We start from the raw sequence: 23252 nt of genomic DNA, 5'->3' as shown, positions 1-23252 counted from the left end.
ATACATTTGGTGCCCCTATTGATGGTTAATTCATTTGACTTTGAAATACTTGTCCTCTGATTTGCCCAACTTTGTTGTGCTTGTGTCATTTGAAGTGACAAACCCTACCAATTTGTTACTCCACAAAGCTTAAAACAAACTAAGAATTATTTGGATTATTTAGATTTTGCCATAAGATGGTGTAATGCATCTTAATTGAAATACTTCTGAAATGCACAGCCACAGATGAAAGCAGTTCTGAAGGGTATGAGGCCAAAGATCAAGTAAATCCTCCTGCCGAAGTGATGTATGAAGTCGAAAATCTGATCGCAAGTGGTCACTGGAGATTAGATGCAACATAATGCCAGATGTGAACAGTGATCTGTCTTTGCGTTCCACTTGTGATCAGATCACCTGAGACCGATGTTAAAACCTATTGTGAACAAGGCCTATGACGGCTTTGTAGTAACTTTTGCAAAGGAGCTTTGGGTATGGGGCTTAGTTTAACTTCAAGTCATATAGAGATCCAGCACAGAAGATGGAGAGATACTAATTTCTCCACCAGTAATAGCCTCAATAGACCAGAATGCAATGCAGTAACAGAATTTGCTGTGCTCTCAGTTTCAGAAAACCAACTCTTTTTCTGAACTGGCAGTCGTCTAGCCCAACAGTTGGTGTTCCCTTTCTCCACACACACATACAAATCACAGCCGGACACGACAAATTCACACACCCCTTCTCTGGGAGCTTTGAAGGGTATTCTGGGAAACGTCACTAACTGAAGCAGAAATAGGAAAAAAAAAAAAAAAAAACAATGTTGTGGAATGCACATCATAAATTGCAGAGATGTTTTTTTTCTTTTAACCCTTCCAGTCAGTTTACCCTCTCTTTATATGAGGATGAAATGGAATTTTGTTTGACAAGTGTGTCAGAAAACTTTATATACAGATAAAACACTTGAGTTGCAAAATTGAATGCTGGCATCTTTGCTGCAACAGGATCATAGTGCAAATGAACATTGCAGGACATACAACAGACAGCAGTGATTTTTAAGGGAAAAAAAAACTCAACATATTTTCAGTTGCCTTTTGTTGTTCTTAGTGGGTTTTATATTTTACGATTTTACACTCTGGTTCATACATGTTTTTTTTTCCTGTTCTTTTCTTGTATTTGTGCTCCTATTTTGATATTGCCTTGTATTTTATCCGTGCATCTTATTGCTACTCTTTCTTCTGCTGTTTGTGCCTTTTACTATTGATTTTATTTTGTCTTTTTGTGCCTTTTAATTGTTGTACAGCACTTTCGTCTACCATGGCTGTTTTTAAATGTACTGTATAAATAATTTAATTTGCTTTGATTTGATAGAATATAAATATGACTCTTAATTATTTTATTAGCCATAAATATTACTTTTATGATTGCACTGGAAACATTGTGGTGTCTTAGCAGACCTCATTGTAAAGTGTGTATCTGCATATCTTTGATCCTCCTCTTCTCTTTAGGAGTCAGTGATGCTACAGTTTTGCGGTAACAAGCTGGATAAGAAGGACTTCTTTGGGAAATCTGACCCTTTTCTTGTCTTTTACCGCAGTAATGAAGACGGATCGTAAGTTGACAAGCAAATTCCCTGTGCTATTTGTAGATATCCTTTCACTGAATTAAAAGAAAAAGCATCTATCTCTATCTTTGTGTTTCACACTTAAACACACACAAACACACACTGTGGAAAATAGGCCTGTAATGAATACAGACAGCGCAAGATTGTTCACGCTCCAAAAAGCTGGCATACATGGGATATAAGATCTAAACTGTCTCCTTGATGTTATGTAACAGCCATACATAAAAGTCTGTATATGTGACTTATGCTGTCCAGCCATCAGCGAAGGAAAGCCAGCAGACAAAGGGATGAGCGGAGATGAAAGGACAGAGCTGAGAAGAGGGAAATAACGAGCGGGGAAAGAAAGGGTGGATGAGGTAGAGTGAAGAGAAAAGAGAAAACTACGCTCGGGTTAGAGTTTCTCTGCCCTGCAGATGCTTTTATTCAAGTCGACTTCAACGTCTTGCACTTAACACATTCTCTTTCTGTGCAGCTGGGTATTTATTGAAGCAGTCTAAATGCTGAGCCGCAGGGTACAGCAGCAGTATGCTCCAGCCACGAAAAGCCACACTAGCTGCGACATTCAGCCGACAAATAACTTTATTAAATAATTCTGCATCACACTATCATCCCTTTGCAAACAGAAGGAAGATGTATGCGTAATATATTTACATTTTTAACTTTTAGTCACTTTTTTCATTTTTTTTCAGCTCTGTATGTATTTGTGACTGCTACAGGTATACCATCTGCCATAAGACAGAAGTGGTGAAAAATACTCTGGATCCAGTGTGGCAGGCCTTTAAAATTCCGGTCAGGGCTCTGTGCAATGGAGACTATGACAGGTAGGGGACACACGGATACATCCCACAGAGACATTATTCCCAGTTACATTTCAGTAATTGAATTTAAGAGAATAAGCTGCAGTTCCTGTATGTTAGTAATGAGTTTTTCAAAGCCATGGCAATCAGACAACAGGTATTACCACAATAATAATAATAACAGTTGCCTAACAATATTGCTTCAACATCATCATTGTTGTGCACCGCTGCATTAGTGTGAAGAATGCAACTGTGGCAAATCATGACATCGGACATGATATTTGACGAACCCAAATTGGATTCACTGCCACTGTGCAAATAACCAGACATCCACACGAATGAAACCCTAATCATTTTTGGACCAATTTATGCTCACCAGAGAGCTGCAAATACTCATGAATTCACATTACGCATTCCAAAAAGCAAGGGCAGTAGTTGTAGTACTGCAGCCTCATTTTTCTAGAAATTAGCACATAAAAGCTGTGCTGTCAGCGGCCAACTTGGAATTTCACTTAACTGCAGTATGATCATTCTGGCTGAAACAAAGGTGGTTGTCTAATGGTGGAAAGTGGAGGTCCAGATCACCATCAATGTCTGTTCAAATGATCCCTGTCTGTTCACCATATTTCAACCAAATCTGGTAACTTTTTGAGATATCTTGCCTACATAGAGAAAGGGTGAAAACATTGCAAGGGTGAAACAATTCCAACTTCAGTCACAGAGGTAATATGGAGGAGAAAAAAGTAAGAAATACAAGCAAGAAAGAAGCAATTCTTTGATCCTCCAAATTTGGAGTCAAGTCTCTGTCTGTCTGTTCAGAGTTGTGTAATGTCAGACGTCCCAAGTCGATGGTGAAATCTGTTTCACTTGTTCACAATTCCTTATCTGGGTGGAAAGCTGGAGAAAGATTTTGTCTTTCCCTCAGAAGTGTTACAGTCAATCATGAACAGGAATATTATCTTGTAATTTCAGGCTGAAGGGAGGAAAAGAGATATCTCTGCAATAAAGAGAGGGACATTACTCTCCTGCTCGTAGTGCTGCAAAGCCTAAAGTCGTTATTATGAATCCAACACACTCAATGCGGTACTTACAGCAGCCCTTTGGGTGTGATACTTATGAACAGTAGACGCATGAAACAAGAGCAGAAGATATTTCTAGGGACACAGGAATAGAAAACAGAAAACGTCTGTCCACCTTCACTCTGACACCCACACTCCTTCATAATGACTGGTTGTCTTTACAGTCACTAACTCTGGAAATGATTGTCATCCAGATTTTTAAAATGGAGTGAAACATTGTCACTTTTGCCCCAGGGTAAGTTTATTAGGAAGTAGGTTTCAGCTAATATGGATTTTTGAAAGCTGATACTGATATATTTGGACTGAAGCTGTCACTTCACCTCCATCATATTACCAGTGGACGACACTGACAGGCTCATATCTAATTTTCATTAAAAGGCCAAAATTGTCTTGATGTATCATCCTGTTAGCAGCATCCTTTCAGGTTGTGGCAAAATTAGTATTTCATCTATTTTTTGTTGTTGTTGTTGTTGTTTAAATTCCCAGGATGGTGAGACAGATACATTGTCTCACCTGTTTTCTGTAGGTGGCTGAGGTTCACCCTTTATTGAAAATTGGATGCTTGTGCTAATTGTTAGGGGAAGCCCTAAAGCTTCATTTCAATTGGTGCCCACAAATGTGCATAAAATAATGCATTTTTGATTTTATTACTATACATAGTAGCCTTGGTTTCAGTGGGATGTTTAAGGTCTCATTATTTACAAGTTTCAGGAGCTTTTGCACCCTGACAAGAATAACATTTTGGCAACAATCAATGCTTGTAACTGTTTGGTGTGAAAATGTTCAAATTTAAAGATCTTGCATACTGGCACAAACTGCTGACCATAGAAATCTTAATTGCATGGTGTGAGTATTAGCATTGGTATTGACCTCCAAAAAGTCGCTTTAGTTGCATTATAATCAGTGGTGCTGTGAATCGCCAATTAAAGGCTTCCCTACATTTCCACAGACTCAGCCTCTCAGTGCCCTTGTCATCATCTTCCACAGGAGAGTTGGGAGCCTTTTTAAGCAGAAAGGCTCCAAATCAGTGGCGCTAATTGTTTTTTTTGATGGGCCCTCCCTCTCCCCCGCACCCGTCTCTCTCCCACAGGAGCATTAAGGTGGAGGTGTACGACTGGGATAGAGATGGAGGGTAAGGCAACATGCTCTTTCTCTTATGCTTTCAGTCCAAAGTGATAATTAATGCATTGTACTGTATGTCGTGATGCTACATGTCAGGGCTTTACAGCGCTGTTGTTTTAGCTGTGCGATGGAAAACCTACATCAGCTGCCATTCTGGTCTCTCTACTTCTCATTTATCACATGAGTTGAAAGAATAGAAGGCTGTATGTTTGTTGTTCAACATTCATAATCCTTGCTTCTGAAACCTGTTAAATCCTCGTGTAATAATTCAGAAATACATGTGGTGTCAACAGCAAAATGAGCATTTCTTCCCTCATTCCACAAAAAAAAGACTTTTTGCGAAATAATTATTTGCAAAATAATGTAGACAAATAGAAAATAAAGAATAAAATTACAAAATAAAATTAGAAACAGAAACTGATTTGAGACATTCTCTTTGTCATTTTTTGAGAAATAACCGTTAACCTTAGATGGTGGTTGTTAAAGGTGCGATAGACAAACTGTGCGACTAAAAAGGTGTTAATTTGAGAAAAAGATTTGATAGTTGTACAGATTATGATCAGTTGAAATTCTAAGAAGCAATTAAAAGTTTCAGCCAAGCAATCTGACTGGTTAAAGATGCATTTCAACCAAGAAATGAACTTATTTTTCAGAGGGTATTTTGTACTTGTCAGTTTGATTTATAGGTACATTTTGGTCTTTTTTGAAAACAGTTTTAATGATTTATATGCATGCAAACTATCCAAATAATACCTTTGCGCTGCGTATTGGGAAAGATTTGTTTTAACTTAATGACCATACTCTAACCACCGCTGTAAAGTTGTTTTGTTTTGCTTTTTAACTGATGCAGTGGAAGGTTTCTTTCTCCCTCTGGCTACTTGGTGCTAATATTTTCTACTGCTTCAAGTTATGTGCTCAATTATTTTCTGATTAAAAAAAAAAAATGCTCCATTTTTGTTGCACTGGAAAGAATCCCTTTGCCAGAAGCTGCTCCACATTACCTACAGCGGTCCACAGGGGAGAGAAGATGCATTGCCATGAAAATTTGTCAACTCAATGAAATTTCTGTGATGTACTGGCGATTATGGATTCATAGCTTGTCCTCTGTTTCTGTGTTCATAATCAGAAAAAACAACGCCCATATCAGGATTGTCAGATTTAAATCAATTTGACTGTGTATGTTCATTTTTTTCAGTCATGACTTTATCGGCGAGTTCAGCACCAGCTACAGAGAAATGTCCAGAAGCCAATCGCAGTTCCACATATATGAGGTTACCATTCTGCACACACACACACACACACACACACACACACACACGTATCCGCACGCATGCAATACACACATCCACACGGCATCATCCTACGTTAGCGGTGTGAATCTTTGGCTTAACAAAGATTCTGTTTGATTCACGATTCATTAGTTGGCGAATTTTTCTTGAAGAATTACTTAAACATCATTTCCTCTAAAAATGACATTATTGACAAAGCCCAGGTGAACTGTGAATGATTAATTTCAAAACTCATTCAGTGCTATAGATGAGATCATCAATAGTTGCCACTGTATTGGAACTGTATTGGAATGCAGCAGTTTGGGATTATGAATAAATTAATTCCTTATCAGTTGTCAGTACAGTTTGATGAGTTAAAGCAAACTGGCAAGTAGAAGTAACATCCATAAATAGCACTGCATTCATGTTTATTTCATATCTTCCTTACATATATCAGACAACAAAAAAAAATCAAACAACTGTCTGCTACTCAACTTTAAAATGACAAATTTGGAACATTTCATGGGATTAAAAAAAAAAAAAATCCCTCTTGGAGACACACATATACACACACACTCCCATTAATTCCCATGGAAAGTTTACAACTTTGAAAACACCCAGAAATTCCCCCCAGCTGGGCGCACCGGTGGCTCACCAGTACAGAGTGCGTACCATGTGCCAGGGCTTAGTCCTGATCGCAGCGACCAGGGTTCGAATCCGACCTCAGGTCCTTTGCTGCATGTCATCTCCTCTCTCCCCTGCCTTTCTTGTCTATCTCTGCTATGACTGTCAAATAAAGCAGAAATGCTGAGAAAAAAAAAACAAAAAAACAACAAAAAAAGAAATTCCCCCTAGCCGCAAGGCTCCTAAAGTCATTATGGTTTTCAGGCTGATGAACATGCCCCAGCATTATAAACTGAAACTAAGATTAAGAAGGAGTCACCTGGACGTCAGTTTTCAGCGATCGAGCCATCAGTCACACTGTTCTGTTCTGTTCTTCTTCAAGAGGCTGTCCTGATGCCGTAACCCTTCATCAGATCAGAAAATCTGAGCCTTCAACCCTGAGTCAGAATGAGAGGAGAGACACAGACAACAACAAAACTATATTTTGCCAAATAATAATTGAGGTTAACTTGACCATGAACACTATTACCTCATGCAATAGCCCATGTAAAATATGCACCCAAGGAAAATATTTGAGAATAAATTGTACCTCGGCACCATTGAAAATGAGGGTTCAGGTCGGCACTCAGCCTGTTTTAATAATGTGGAGTGATTAGTAGATCAATCAGGAGAGACAAGTCTGTTTACACACAATATAATTTATTTCTTGCAGATCTATGCTGAGCTCATATAGTCTGCGGCCTCTCTGAAATCCAAATGACAGAAATCTGTTAAAGTGACTTTAATCCCCGAGGACTACAAAGAATTTCAAGGAGCTTGGCTGGTTGTCACCTAACCCAATATGTTATGAGAGGATTAGCACCAAAAACATTTCTGTGTCTCTGGCTCTTATGTGCTAGTTCTGTTAAAAATTTAGCATACAGTATGTTCAGTAATCATAAGCATCTTGATCCCTCCTGTAATTTAAATTGTAGCCTAGAGCAAAACATCCAAATGGGAAAGCACACAGAGGAACAAAAATGCTCAGGTTGATTTAAAATGTATTTAGAGCTTCCAGCATTATTCTGAGGGTTCCTGGGAGGTTGCTGGTTTGGTCCCATTTGTGTGTCATGTGATGATGCATGTTATTGTTTTTCTACCATGCAAAGACTTGAGCACTATTTTAGATGATAAAACCTGCTATTCTTGGCACATATAAAACCTTTGTTTCAGTTCTAATTGTAATAGCACTTCTACCTTGTAGAAGTACAAGTTCATGTGCGTGACAGATATGAGAAGAAGCAAATTTCTTGTCAAACTGTGTATTATTGCAGTTGACATGCTGTATCATCCATCTGCTCAACATCACTCACAGTCAGATTGACTGAGCACAGCAGACGTGACTCCGGATCTCTCTATGTTGTTGTATTCCACAAAGTGAATTCAAGCCTGTTTTAATTGTTTTCTCCACAGGTGCTAAATCCAAAGAAGAAAGGAAAGAAGAAGAAAAAGTACCTAAACTCAGGAACGGTGAGGCAACAGCTAGGGCTTCACTGCTGATATCAGAAAGCTGATGCAGCCGTCATCGGCCGCTGATGCTTTCCATGTTGAGATCTCGTTCACACTGCAGCCCTCAGACTTAACTCCAGACAGCTGCTCCAATTGTATTTGTTTGGATAACCATTCTCATCTAGGATGTACCCCTTATCCCATACCAACATGAACTGACAACACCGTTGAAAGGCTACTCACGCTCAGAGTGACAGTGGCATAAAATGTTTTATCCATTTTTTCTTTTTGCATTGTTCTCTCACTTGTTTCAAACATATTTAATTTACAGTAATCCTTTTAATCCTGGCCCTTGTTTTTTCTCATTGTCGTCGATACTAATGCAGCACTGGAATTGCAAAAATGTTACTAAAAAAATGTTATGTATTTTTCACCGCTCACACTGATTACAAAACCTCAGATCGCAAAAAAAGGACAAAAAAACTGCAGACACTTTCACCTGCATGTGAATTTGTATGGGTTTAACAAACTGGTTTAATTTTTGGTTTGACAAATTGCCCAGATCAGTTGACTTCTTCAACTCTGCCGCTCTCAACAGTAGTTTTGTCTTTGCTACATGGCCAAGCTTTGTTCAGATCTACAGAGCTTTATTTTAATCTCTAGTGGAGATTACAAGGTTTCCAAATATCCCATGTATATGCTGCTGAATTCCAGGGAAATGTGTATAAAATGAGGCACAGGTCATCAAACTATTTTCTATTTGATGTACAAACTTGTCCTTTTGGCAGGTCACTCTCCTGTCCTGCCTGGTGGACACAGAGCTGTCGTTCCTGGACTACATCAAAGGCGGGTACGTCCAGAAGAAATGGCTACACAAGATTCATCAGTGATTACACTTACACTCCCTTAAATCTTGTCCCTCTTTGCGGATGTCAGATTCACTCAGAGTGGTGATGTAGAGTTAGATGATACAGAGCATCACAGCTGAGAGGATTACTGCACTGTATTTATCTTTCAGTGGCCGATAACACTACATTTAATTGCTCATCGCTGCTTGCTTAGAAACACGATGTGACATAAGCTAGCTGGACTGATAATTCCACGTTATCCCTCATGTGATTTTTTTTTTCCTTCTTCTTGTAGGACTCAGATTAATTTCACAGTGGCAATTGATTTCACAGCGTCAAATGGTGAGTGATTTGAGTCTTTGCTCTTGTCATTGAAATCCTGTGCGTGTGTCGGACAGACAAAACTTTGGTAGTTAACGCGTGGATCTCTGTGGTTGTGTGCTGTATTTTTGTGCTTTATTTTCTGTGTAAATAGCACCTTGCTTTTGTCTGCCATTTGAAACTCATTTCTCATAGGATATTCTTTAATCCTCTTAGTATAATGACACCTCCATTTTTCTCAGCTGATGCCAAAAAAAAAGCAAACAAAGGCAAAGCAACTGACAGTTTGACAGTTATTTACTAATATTGTGACTGCTCTACTCTGTCAAACTTCCAAGCTCAGTTTAGTAATTCTGTGTATATGTATTTGTGCACAGTGGGGCCTCAGTGTGACAGATATGAAATATGAAAATCACTACACCCACATATTTCAAATGTAATTTTTGTCACCCTGCAGTCAAAGTTTATAAATCCACAAAGCTAAACTATATTCATCAATGACAACAGAAAAATAGCAAACAAAATGATTATGCACATTAGAAGTCTTCACAGATTAGTGATCTTCTCAGTTCAAATAGGAGGTGATTTAGTAAGGTGATACATGTAATGCAATTTTGGAGACCTGGCTTTTTTTGCTTGCATCAAATTGACGAAATCCCATTTTCTGGTACAGGCCTTCTTTTTGTCAAGTTATCATTACCAGGTTGCTCAAATATTGCAGGCTCTGACAAATGTCTTATTTGTTTTCTAACATTTCACAGAGTGATTCACACACTTTGATTTCACATTGTGCCACCACTGACCTCATAGTTTTTGTTTTTCACATCTTCATATTTATTTCTCCCCTTTTTCTAATGGTTGACAGATGTTTATGATTATTATCATTGATTTTTCCTCCAAACTTTGTTCTGTATTGAACTTGTTTTTTTATTCTCACTGTGAGAAGTTAGCCCAGTGAAACGTTGTGTGTTAGTAACATTGCACAGAGTCAGAGCTGTGTTCTGGTCAAAATATGTTGAAAAAGATTTTTTTTCTATAATATATTAATCATGAGTGGTAGTGGCTAATTCTTTGATGAGCGTGCATTCATGATCTTGGAAGGTCAGCAGGCTGGCTAACCAGGTTGCTCGTATACATGCCTGTGGGTTACTATGACTAGTTTGAATTTAGAAGGTCAGCTAGGCTAACAAAGCTAACCCAGATAATTTAGTTTGGCTAGATTGCTTTCTTTCAGTTATTAACAGGAGTGCTACACTTCATATGAGGTAGCTCCTGGCCTGTTCCTTTCCTTTTCCAGTGAGCTCTTGTCAGTGTTGCCAACCTTTTGACAAGGAAAGTAGCTGCTGGAAGTCACCAGATGGTGTCATACACTCATTTGCATAGTAATACATCTATTATGATCTCCCCCTCCCACCATTCAGTTTAGGGGCTACAGTATCCTGTGAATGGAAAACACTATGATCCTCAGATTTGACAGGCATGTAAATCAGCATCAGCTGTATCATTTGTCACCAAATGGTTTGGGAGTCCACTCATTCACGTTGCTCACACATTGTTGATGGTCAGAAAAAGTGGGCTTCTGAGTAATAAAGTCACTGGGAGTGTCTCAAAGTTGCTAATTTAAGTTGCCAACAGTGCGCTCAGTCTAACAGTACTTAGTCAAAAAATTGTGGTTCTCTGACTGGATTGATGTTTAACTCAACCACTGAGATTATTTCTACCTCAAGAGCAGCTCTGCCTTTGAGAAATGTTTGTATTACTAAAACCTCTGTTCACCCAGCCCCATCCTTTTTATTCCAGTGTGACTCACAGCCCAGAGGTGGGGGGCAAGGCATAATGCAGTTTGATGCTGATGTGTGTTTTATTGTGTTCAACCATTCGGGTCCTAGGTAACCCATCCCAGCCCACCTCGCTCCACTACATGAGCCCATACCAGCTGAACGCGTATGCCATGGCTCTGCGGGCCGTCGGCGAGATTATCCAGGACTACGACAGTGACAAGATGTTCCCTGCATTGGGCTTTGGTGCCAAGCTTCCTCCTGATGGACGGGTCTCGCACGAATTCGCCCTGGTGAGGTGTCAGCTCTCTACCCATCTGCTGCTCCATCAATGCATCTAGTAACCCATCTGTCTGTATATGCATACATGCACATCTTTCCATCCATATGCATTCATCTCTCTACCTAACCCTACCCACAAACATGCATACTACACCCATGAGATCCATCAATACAGAAGGAAAGAAGGATCTCTAGGAAGAAACTGTATTTGCATCAGAAAACAGTAATAGGATAAAACAAACAAAAAAGAGAAAGACTAAAAAAGAATTCAGTGCATTTCTGTGAACATGCTAAAACAACAGTTTCAGTAGGTCTACTAGAGCAGACACAAAAAAAGGTATGGGTGAAAGTATAAAGAAGCGTGTTTCACAGCAATTTATGGTTTGAAAACTAGCCACAGTAGCAGCAATAGATCTGAGTGAGATGTAATAGAATTTGAAAAATGTACAATGTGAAAAGTGCCTCTACACTGCATGTTATGTTGTGTGCCACCAAGTTGGATTTGGTGCCAACCCTGCCTGATTGCTTTTTGGCACAAAAAAGGGAAGAAACACTCTTCTATCAATGCAAGTGAAACAAAAGCTCTCAGAGCTTTTTGCACTGGCAGATGATGGAAGGAGTGAAAAGCTAATAGAATAAAACACTTCCATAATGTTTGTCCTTTTTCAAAAAAGCAAAAGACATCATTGAATAGACAAGGATGCTTTTTGTGACAAGCAGCTCTGACAATACTGCTGGCATGAGACAGAGCATACTAATCATCTCGACCTTGATTTCATTTGTTTGTGATAATCACACCAAGGTATCTTAATTAAATTAACAGCTACACAGTGTATTTATGTGGAAAAATGCTACAGGATCTGTCTCTTTGATTCAACACCTTTTTTGTTCAACACTTCCATCCATCCATCCGCACCACTCTCTCACGGAGAGGCTCTCCAGGGCTCAAGACATCCAAACCAGTCCTCAGCCACCCATAATCCTCTCCCTGGTCTATACCCTCACATCCAGATGTTATGCCTAAGGCATTTGCAGCCATTACAGCTGCTCGGCATTGGGTAACAGCCTCCCCAGAGGGGCCCGAACCAAAGACAAGCCACATATGCATTAATCTAAGCATTAAGGATTTAACTGAGTCAGCTCTTAAAGAGGATGGCTACAGCTGCTGCTACACAGGGAGAAGGCCACCACTAGATCCAATGTAATTATACAAGCTCCATTTACAAAGCAAAGGAGTCTCATGTGCACTCTTCATATTCATGTGCAACCAAGCAGAACTGGTCAAGATGGTCTTAACTCCTCACTGAGATAATTGGGAATCCAAAAAACATATGGGTAGCTCAAATGATGTATTGTTTGATTCTTTGCAATCTTGCATCTACCTATTAGTATCTTAAACCCAGTCACCCAGGCATAGATTTCTTTATTCTGCAAAAGGAACAAAAATATCACTTGACATAACTACTTTTATTCAATATCAAAACACAAAATTATACCTTACAGGCTAGGTAGAGGAGCTACTTTCTCTCCTCTAATCATCTTGCAGTATGCCCTTCTACTTCCAGCTCTGATGAAAACCCAGAGTGGGTTGCCAGGTATTCAATCTTCATGCAAAGTTGGGAAAGAAGTGGAATTGCAGGTTATTATTGTCGTAAATGGAATATTGGAATTTAACTTTTAAGATTTTTTTTTAAACATCTGTATTTTTTTATGCAAGACGGGATTCTGTGTGCTTGAGAGTCTACATTCCCAAATAGTGACTCTTAAACCAGGGAGATAGAAGTTGATTTTTGTGGGCACTGAGGTTTCAGGGCAGGGCAAGGTAGCGCCGTCCCGAGACAGAATTCCTGACTCAGAGCGTGGTCAGGATGACTCAAGATCTGCCTGGCTTTCCGGACCACATGTTTTTTTCCAGAGAGAGCTCAGGTCTGTCAGTTTGACCCTTCACAGACAATCCATCAAACTAGCAGATAAAAGAAAAAGTTAAAAGACTTTCAATAAAAGAATAATAGAAGTTACATAAAATACTCTTAGAGACATTACAAGAATTCAGCTTCCACATTGAGTGGATCCTTTGTCGTCCTCATTTGACAGTTGACTCTGTATTTTTATCAAACTTAAGGTTGGAGTCAAACATGGTTCCTAAGTACTTGTATGTCTCTACAGTTTTGACATTTTCTCCATAAAATCAATGATTAACTCCTAAATTTTTGTCACATTAAGGTCCAGGTAGTTATCATCACACCGCTTCACAAATGCTGATAAGGCGCAGCCATGACCTGATTGACCCCCCTGAAGAGGTGACAGTGACATCACAAAATTTTATAAGGTGGCTGCCCTCTTGGGAAGCTGTGCAGCTGTCTGTTTAGCAGAGGAGAACGTACGCAGCCCTGCGGAGAACCTGTATGTGAAGTGATGATGTTGGACCTGTGACCATTCACAAATACCTGCAGAATTCTGTCTGTTAAAAAGTTTAAAAGCAACAATAAAATCTGATCTGGTACATTAAAATAAGAGGCAAGTCGCGCAATTAAAATATGAGGCTGCATCTTGTTAAAAGCTGAAGAAAAATCAGCAAATAAAAGTCTTACATGTGAATTGGGTTTTTCAAGGTGCTTGTTTAATCTGTCTAAAATAAAAATCTCAGCGTCATCCACACCTTTCCCTGCTTGATAGGCAAATTTTCATGGATCTAGTTTGCCATCAGTTAGGGAGACAGTTTCATCTTTCAATATTTTCTCAAAGTTTTTCATCGCAAGGGATGTTAAAGCAACTGGTCTGAATTTGTTCAGTTCTGTTGGATTATTGGGTTTCGGGATGGTTATTATGGTAGAAGTTTTCCAGGTATCTGACCTAGTCCTAACCCTAACCCTAATCCACACTCGACACACATCTGGAAAAGTGTTGTGAACACCTCGCTGAGCTGGTCGGCACAGTGATGCAGGGTGTGTCCACAGAATCAGGAACAGCAGCTTTACATTGCAGCTTTGTGACACTTTCCTGAATTATCACTAAATCATTCTGTTTATCCAAAGATTACCGCAGCTTAGAAATTTCACTCACAGAATCAGACCTTTCAAAACGAGAAAAAAAATGAATTAAAGCAATTTGCTAAGTCAGCACCATCCACACCATTTACACGAATGACCTGCTTGGTCTCACAGGTAAACTGGAGACTGCTTTTTTTTTAATAGAAAATACTCTTCTTTGTATTGATGATGGATTTAAGTTGTTAAAGTTGTTTACCCAAGGGTTATTGTTTGGGTAAGTGACCACTTTTTTAGTTGGGAGTCCACACAGAACGTGACGTATGATGAGATGATATCTGAAAGATCATTAATATCATCACAAGCATCATACAAACAGTGCCAGTCTGTGCACTTAGAGCATGCCTGGAGAGAGGAGATGCTGGCCTCTGACCGGATTTTCTTTGTCCTCTCCTCCTGCTCCAGGCGCCTGAAGCATGATTTGTATACAGGCATGAGATACACAATGCTGTGGTTATCTCAAGGCACTTTACAGAAACCCAGCAGATACTGGCCAATCCTGTTAGCCAAAATCTCCCCTAAAAGCAAGCACGGGGCGACAGTGGTGAGGAAAAAATCCTTTTAACAGGGCCAAAAACCTCGAGCAGAACCCAGCTCTGGGTGGGCGGTCATCTGCCTCGACTGGAGGGGTTGAGAGAGAGGGGGAGAGAGAAAGCGAGGGTCAGAGGAAGAGGAGGAAAGAGCACATTGCAGAACATAGAACGATGCAAGTTGGACATAGGGCTGTATAGTAATACTAGTGATAACAGCAGTAACAACAATACTAAGAGTGGTTGCAACAACAACAATAATAATACTAACAGCAATAATTATACTACTACTGATAATAATAGTAATAGTAATAATAATAATTGGATTAGTAATGATAAGAGTCATGACAACTAAAAGAGGTGTTGATTAGGGTCATGGGGGGCAGCACGTGCTTTGCCGTCATGGATGCAGACTCCAGAGGCAGAAATACCTGCTGAAAAGGGACAGAGGAGGGAGAAGAAAGAGGAGAGAGCACAGAACTATGGGAGAGAGAAGATGGTGAGTTAGTAACCTCAATTAATGGGATATGGATATGAGAGGAAGGAGAGACGAGAAAGAGGAGAGAGAGAGCCCAGTGCACCATGGGATGGCCTGTAGCAGCATAAGTGTGGGACAGTCCTAATTATAAGCTTTATCAAAAAGGAAGGTTTTAAGCCTACTCTTAAACGAAGGGAGGGTGTCTGCTTCTCGGACCCAAATTGGAAGATGGTTCCACAGAAGAGGAGCCTGATAGCTGAGGGCTCTGCTTCCCATTCTCCAGGAACCACAAGTTAGCCTTCATTTTGGGAGTGCACTTCCATGTCAGTGGAACACAGAAGTTTGTAGGACCAACAAACACTCACAGATTACAATACTCCCACTGCAGCTCCATCTCAGCCTTTTGCCAAATTGGCTCTGGTTGTTTAGAGTTACAAAAAGGGTATAAAACACCATCAAACATCTCTAATCAACTCACACATCTTAATGTGAATGTTTTTTGACTGGTAATTTAAAAACATTACTGTTTCCTCTTCTTGCAATACTGCAACATAATGAGGTAAATATAGGCCTGATAGGCACCTCACTGAAGCATTACCTTTATGGGAACTCTAAACAGACAGACCCTGATCTACTGTAGGCCCCACTGGCATGATGGTTACTAGATGATAACATCATTTTCATGTTGGGGTGAACCTTTTAAAATACCTGAAGAGTTTTTTTGTGTCAAAGTGAGTCAGCCACCATTTAAAGATGCACTATGTAAAACTGCCAAGAAGAGCACCCTGTAGAAACAACTGCCAAATTGGAATAAATGATTGCCAGTATAAATCTAAGGCACATTATTGGTTCTGAAAGTTATGAACTATCCAAACACCAGTGCTCTTAAACAGCTTACGATTATCATGTGTTTTTTGAATATTGCAGTAATGGACAAACTGTTCCAGTTGCAATTGTGTACAATGAATACAGGGTGTTTTGCAGTATTACAGTAGATTTCACTTGTACACCAATATGTCTTGCTCTTTTTGCGCAGAACGGCAATCCGCAGAACCCGTACTGCAGTGGTATTGAGGGGGTGATGGAGGCCTATTACCAGAGCCTGAAATCTGTGCGTCTCTATGGACCCACCCACTTCTCCCCTGTCATTAACCATGTGGCCAGGTAGGTGCCTGATAATCACAGCCCTGCACATGGAACATATAGCTAGACACAAAACACACACACACACGCAAACACATACACACACGCACCTGTATTATGGAGCCACCACCAGCCACCATGAAATTATATGAAATGTAGTGCAGCAGGTGAAATTCCACCCCCACACCTCTCCCTGTAATCTATCAGATCAATATGCTCTCATGAAATTCCGGCCATGTGTGTGGGCTGCTACACAGTGACCTGCGAGGTCTGCAGGGAAAGGGAGGAGATTAAAATAAATGTGCTAATAGCTCTTGTCACCTCCGAGGAATCAATACTTACTGTGGTGGTATGAATGCATGCAATAATCCCCACCAGCCTTTGGTGTTAAAGAAAGTCATTTGCGTTTGATGTGTTACCAAACAAACAAAGATTCCCATGCAGAGCAGAAGAAATAGCCCTGTAAATAACAGTAAATGTCACACCTCCCACCATCCCTCTAGTAAACGAAGAATGAATGCCTACATACAAGTGGAAAATATGCACCAGGGCCCCAGTGTTTTTAAGAACTGGAGTCTGAATATGATTAACATGATACATGAGACCAATTTTGTTTTTTTATTGTTTCATTTTTTGGAGCAACAAACTGCAAATGCAAGCAACTTCTCCTACTCTGCTGCTTGATAAGTTGTGTGTGTTGGCGAGGTGAGACATTTATTACAGATAAAGCACACTTCTGCCACGTCAGGAAAATCGTCAGCACAATTTACAGGAATAACAACTGACGAAAGTGCAATACTTCCAAAGGTATTGTATCTGCCATGTAAATGGCCAAATCCACCTGAGGTTCCCTATATCCAGATCTTGCCTCGTGTTCCTCAAGACTGACTGTAACAAGCACTTTCCCCACCCTTCATCATTAGCTTTCAAATCCCATCTCTCTCACAGTGTGCCATCCGCCCCCACAGCCTGAGAATAGCTGAATTGTTCAGCGCTTCTCTGGAGCATCTGACCAAAACCCACAAACCCAACGTTACAAAGAAGTGACACTAGCTAAAGGATCAAACCAGTGATTTCAAATGTTCGATCCATTTCTAATTTAGCCACATTTTACATTGCAACACATCATTTTACAAATCATGTGGGAATTATAGAATCCCTCAATTTTTAAAAATGAATTTTTGGAGGAATCACCCACCTGAATGTTCTGCTTCTGCGGCTAACAAAGTTGTTGCCATTCATAAACCTTGGAACTGAAAATTGCCTGTGTAAAGTAAAAGTTTCCCTGAGGACTATTCTCTGGTCGAGAGACCATTTCACTCTGCCCAATTTCAAGTCATCAAAACCCAACAGTTTTAGAAAACTAATGAGGGCAACTTTATTATGGTGATGGATTACTGGTGTGATGAAAGTCTCTAGAGACTTCCAGAAGTCTCTAGAAGTTCATTTTCATATCACAGTGGAATGAATGGAAACCAGTGGCTTTATAAATGGGCAGAAAAATTATATTGGAGTTTGAAAATCTTTGAGAAAAGATTAGCAAAACCACAACGTTTATATGTTTTGTAGATATTACACTAGACATGCAGAATCACTCGTACTCTGTGGTCCTTTAAGCCAAATTCCTAATAACCTGTTTATTTGTTAAGAGTGTAAGTAATAGTGAAAAATTTGCTTAAAGAGATTAAAAAAACATTTTCTTGTGATACATCTTTGGAATATTCCATGCTGCATTTTTACAGTCAGGTACAAGAAAAACATTGTGACATGTAACTTAGGCTCACAACTGGAACCTTTTTCTTCTGATATAATGAGCTCATTTTCTTTCTTTCTTTTTTTTTAAAATATCTATTAGGGGAAAATAGGTCATTGCTGCAGCAGCAAATATAGCTTGAGATTAACAAACAAAGTAAAAAGTAGAAGTAAGTAAAAATGTACAAAGTAGAGTGTCACTATCATAATAAAATCTGATCTTCACACATGCTGACTTCGTGCCTCTATCTGTTTTTGGCCATGTGACCTCTGACCCCTGTCCAGGTATGCGTCGGCGGTGACTGATGGCTCCCAGTACTTCATCCTCCTCATCATCTCTGATGGCGTCATCACAGACATGGCACAGACCAAGGAGTCTATAGTCAATGTACCGCATCACTCTTAAACTAACCCTCTCTGTCACTGTATTTTTTTCTCGTATTTTTTACACATAAGAGAATTACATTCAGCTAATATCTGCTTTATTGGTGTGGGTGGAAGAGCCTGTGTTGGCAAGGCAGATGCTAATGTCAAATAATACAATAGATTATTCACAAGCTAATTAACTGTTTCTCCGTCCTTCCCACTTTCTCTGTTGCCTGTCTCCACTCTTGGTCCGTTTCACTCTCTCCTTCCTTTTCCTTCTGTCAGAGTTTTGCCTCTGTCTCACTGATCTCTTTGTGTTTTCCTCAAAATTCAAAGACCCCCCACCAGCCCACTCATGTAGTTTTAATAACTCTACCTTGTAATTAAGGTGATCAAAGTTAATGCATCTGATTTTTTTTTTTATATTATATTTGGAGCCTCAGTTGCCTGATCTTGCTGCTCTGCATCGCACAGCCTTCCCCATGTGATGCAATGTTATTGTCAAGTAAGATTGCAGAGTAAATATTTATTAGCCTGCAGAGAATCCAGGCCCCCTCATAACTCTGGCAATTTGGGCGTCCATCTAATAACGATGGAAAGTTATGAAACACTGAAAAACCTCCATTCATCATTCATCATTCGAACTGTGTCCCATTTGGCTAAGATTTAATAAACAATATTGGGATGCAAGGCGGCAGTCTGCAGCTCAGGGCAGAGGGGAGATGTAAATGGGAGTCATTTTTAAACTGTCAGGCGCTGGGAGATTTAGACAAAGTTGTAGATGCATGAAATTAGAGAAGGTGAAATTAGAAAACTCCAGAAGTGGCCACACAGAAGGCTGCATGAAAGGTAGAAACCTGCTGCAGAGGGCAGACTTGGACTTGGACAGACCCTGTCAGTCTTAAGAAAAGCAGTGAGCTTCTCTTCTTTGGACTGTTAGCTTATAATTAGTAATGTGCTGGGGTTTAACTGACAGCCTGTAGCGTTTTAGATAACAAATGTGAAAGGAAACTTGCTTCCTCTGGGTCTTTGATGCATCTATTCTCTTCCCCCCTAAAAGGCTGCTTCTCTTCCCATGTCAATTATAATAGTTGGGGTTGGACCAGCAGAATTCGATGGTAAGCAGTGTGAAGATCATGTGTATGCTTTTGTGTGTGTGTGTGCTTGTGCATGTTGGTGCGTGCATGTGTTTATTTGCATTCGGTAATCCCTTGCCTTCATTCTAGTCGCTATCTCTCCTCCCACATGGTTCAATCCTTTTCCTCCATGCTCCTGCTTTGCTTCCCACCTCCAGTGAACTTGATGTTGATTGTACATGAAAATCCTCATTTGTTAGAAAAGGGCTGCTATTCTCTTAATGGACAATGGGCCCATTCCCGACCTCGCTCATGTGTTGCTGGAGAGACATTCATGTTCACAAGCCCCAGAGCAGCCCTTGGTAAAAGAAAGCTCACTCATGATGAGCAATTAGCCTGCAAAGTCAACGGGCTTCAACGATTATCACGCTTATGAAATCAATGTGCACGCTTGCATGATGTCCCCGTGGTACACATCATTGGCTCCACTTACACATATTCACGCATGTTTCCCTACGCGCTCATCTCTGCCCAGTAGTGTTCAAGTTACAACCCAGTGCCTTCACGCTCAGCAACGCAAAACCTGTGTGTTCATGCTACGTTTGGCATCGACAACACCACAAGGAAATGTAACACTCTCATCCAGTGGCACACTAATGGCTCCAGTGGTTAAATCCAGACAAACTGTGTGTCGCGTTTACTCACTGTAGCTTTTACACAGCGGTGTGAGTGTCCTAGACCTCCTCGGGCATGACCGATGTGCTTCCCCCCCTCAGAAATGATCGAGCTGGACGGGGACGAGGAGAGGATCTCATCCCAAGGCCGATTTGCTGAGAGGGACATTGTTCAGGTACAGGGTCTTTCACAGAAATGCCTGACTGGCTCTGAGACTGTTTGTTCAGCAGAATGTCTTCAAAGCAATCTGGGATTTGTGAACAATGGGGAAAGGTCATGGTGGATCGCCCTCTGTTATGCTTTTGTTTTTGGTAATATTTGAGAGGACGTCAAATGTATAGTGCAAAAAAGAGAGAGAGGCTTTTCAGACCTAAATATCAGCCCTAAATCTACATGCAGACCACTTGCTGTGTATTTTGAGTCTTCCTCAGGTTGTGTATCCTCTTGCTGCATGTTTGAATTTTTTGATACATATGTCCTCATCATACAGTAGCTTCCCTCTTAAATATTTTTATATTTTGGATTTTTGTCCTTTTTTGGTTTCTTTTTCATCCCCCACTTTCTGTTTCGTTCCCACTAGCAGCGTTTCCATAAAATATTTGAATTGATTGCAAGCAACTAATTAAATGTCACCAAATAATCAAGCAAATTAAGGTACATTTCCATAACATCGGTTTAGGCGATAAAAAAAGACAGCAGCATATCCTTACACATCATCATCATTTGACCATCACCACAGGCAACCAGTTTGTTTGCTAGCAGCCATTTGTTTGCCAGACCATTAACATTCAGTACCATCCACCATGACAGCTATGGTGGATGGTGAACTATAAAAAAATGTATTTGATACAGCAAAATGCACTTAATGCACTTAGTGTCTCTCTCCCCTATATCTGCTGTTTTCTCACAATCTCCCTTTTCACACTTCCTTTCTCTTACCTGATATTTATCATAATCATCTACTTGGTATTTTTGTTCCTGTTATCTCCTCTCCCCTCAGTTTGTCCCCTTCAGAGACTACATCGACCGGCGGGGAAACCACATCCTCAGCATGGCTCGACTGGCCAAGGAAGTGCTGGCTGAAATCCCTGACCAGTTGCTGTCTTACATGAGAACCAGAGGCATCAAGCCTGGCCCCTTGCCACCTCCGTATACAACGGCCATCCACCCCCTCCTCACCAGGCGGGTAAGCCGAATCTAAAGACACAGACACCTCCACCCACCTCCACCTCCACCACGACCCTCACCAACCCCACCACACCACCGGACAACCATGGCCTCATGGCCTACTTCTTCCGTCTCTTCACTGGAGGGTGAAGTTTGCCTGCTCTCTCGTTGCACTTTCGGGATTTTTTTGGAAGTGACAGGTGCAGTGGACATTCCAAGCAGTCGCTTCCTCTTTTTTAAAGGAGGGACTTCCTCTCAATGGAAGTCCCTCATGAGGAGGACAGAAACTGACCACTCACGGCAGTCTGAAAGGGTCCGATCCGTGGAGGGCCCCTTTGGAAACACTGTACATCTCTTTGCAATGCTGTTTCTGCTTCCTCTTGCTCTCTACTCCACTTCTCCATCACAAAACTATGTTTCTCCATCTTTCTCTCTCTTTCTAAATGTTTACAAAGTCATGGACTGAAGAGGAGATTTTTTTTTCAGGAGGATACATTTATACTTGCTTAGTGGGGAAACCTGTGAGATCATTTTTTGGCTAAAGAGACGAGGGGTTGTGACTTGTACAGGACTGTTAAGACCCAGGCCACGTTCTTCATAACAGTGTGTGTGTTTTTTAATGGAGCATGTGCTAGTTTTAGAGAAGCATGCACTGTTGTCCTGCACTCAGGGCTTCGCCCCCCCGCCCCTCTCCAAAACACCCCACCGCTGCCATGTTCCATTAAGACCAAAACCGTCACCCATGTAAAATCTTACCGCTTTCCTATGATCCGCTTTGCCCACCTGCCTTGACTCAAAAGGAAGCTTTGCTCCCTGTGAGTCTGGTCAAATCAAATACAGCAGGGACTCAAACCAGCCTTACTTTCACATCGGATGCGTTCACAGGCACCATGTTCACCATGGGTTCTGGAAATGTGGATCTCCAAGCCCAGAAGTCAAAAACACACATCTTGCTACCACACTTGACTGGGTGTTGTGTGTTTGAGTTGCTTTATTTCTATGGAATAATGTTGTACTTCAGAAGCATTATTTGTTTTTGTCTCTCTACCTCTCACTTTGTTTGGTGTTGCCAAAAATGTGTTGTTTGAATAACAACGTGTCAGTTTGTATCAGTAATTTTGGCTGACCAATAGAGTTCACAGTGTTACCTTTCTCACCAAGTATTCATGAAGTATTTGCCAAACTATAGGTTGAGAATTACAGCACTTTGGTTGCTATCAGATCAGGTGTCTCACGCCTTCATGGCAGCAACACACTGTGAATATGTGCACAGAAAACAGTTAGTCAAGTTATAAAAAAGCAAATATGGTCATAAGATTTTTATAAGTACACCTTCTTATAGAACCACTTCAGATATTAGTGGGATCAGAATAATGAGGATTAGCACACATTTTGGTCCTGGGTAAACTTCCAGCATTGTAACTAAAACTTACATAATCATCAGTATCCCTGCAGTTTATACCCATGTAGCTAATTATCTTTTATAAATATTAAGGGGAATTTCTGAGACCCAAAACAGGTAACTGCACTGTCACTTTTAGCCAAGTTTCAGGGTAAAACTAAAATGCAACCCTACTGTTTTGCCCAGTGTTAATGTATATAAAAATGTAACAGTATGTCTTTAAGCAAAGCACAAACCATTTCATATCAAAACAGCTACAGCCACTGTACCCGAAGGTCCCTTCGTACTCTGCCTCATGTAAATGTGTGAAGAAGAGTGTTTATACATTGCACTCTGCATCTCTGTACTGAAAACTGTAGATCTTAACCATTATCAGTACTTTTTTTGGACCCTATTCAGTCAAGTAATCAAT

The 23252-nt window shown here is 40.4% G+C and overlaps 1 protein-coding gene across 1 annotated transcript in view; it reads left to right on the top strand.

Moving 5' to 3' along the window:
• Positions 1 to 21472, top strand: part of LOC115360642 (copine-8-like) — a 60024-nt gene extending 38552 nt beyond the window's left edge. The window contains exons 8-20 of the mRNA XM_030053677.1: positions 1482 to 1585; positions 2314 to 2418; positions 4564 to 4605; positions 5791 to 5866; positions 7940 to 7996; positions 8764 to 8825; positions 9119 to 9165; positions 11034 to 11215; positions 16296 to 16423; positions 18440 to 18542; positions 19581 to 19638; positions 20373 to 20446; positions 21272 to 21472. Of these exons, the coding sequence (XP_029909537.1) occupies positions 1482 to 1585; positions 2314 to 2418; positions 4564 to 4605; positions 5791 to 5866; positions 7940 to 7996; positions 8764 to 8825; positions 9119 to 9165; positions 11034 to 11215; positions 16296 to 16423; positions 18440 to 18542; positions 19581 to 19638; positions 20373 to 20446; positions 21272 to 21472 (1239 nt within the window). The remainder of the gene's footprint in view (positions 1 to 1481; positions 1586 to 2313; positions 2419 to 4563; positions 4606 to 5790; positions 5867 to 7939; positions 7997 to 8763; positions 8826 to 9118; positions 9166 to 11033; positions 11216 to 16295; positions 16424 to 18439; positions 18543 to 19580; positions 19639 to 20372; positions 20447 to 21271) is intronic.
• The last annotated feature ends 1780 nt before the right edge of the window (positions 21473 to 23252 follow it).

Source organism: Myripristis murdjan, chromosome 6 (assembly GCF_902150065.1).
Source record: "Myripristis murdjan chromosome 6, fMyrMur1.1, whole genome shotgun sequence".
Classification (NCBI taxonomy): domain Eukaryota; kingdom Metazoa; phylum Chordata; class Actinopteri; order Holocentriformes; family Holocentridae; genus Myripristis; species Myripristis murdjan.
The sequence above is the reverse complement of the archived record's forward strand: the minus strand, read 5'-3'. Positions and strand labels throughout refer to the sequence as shown.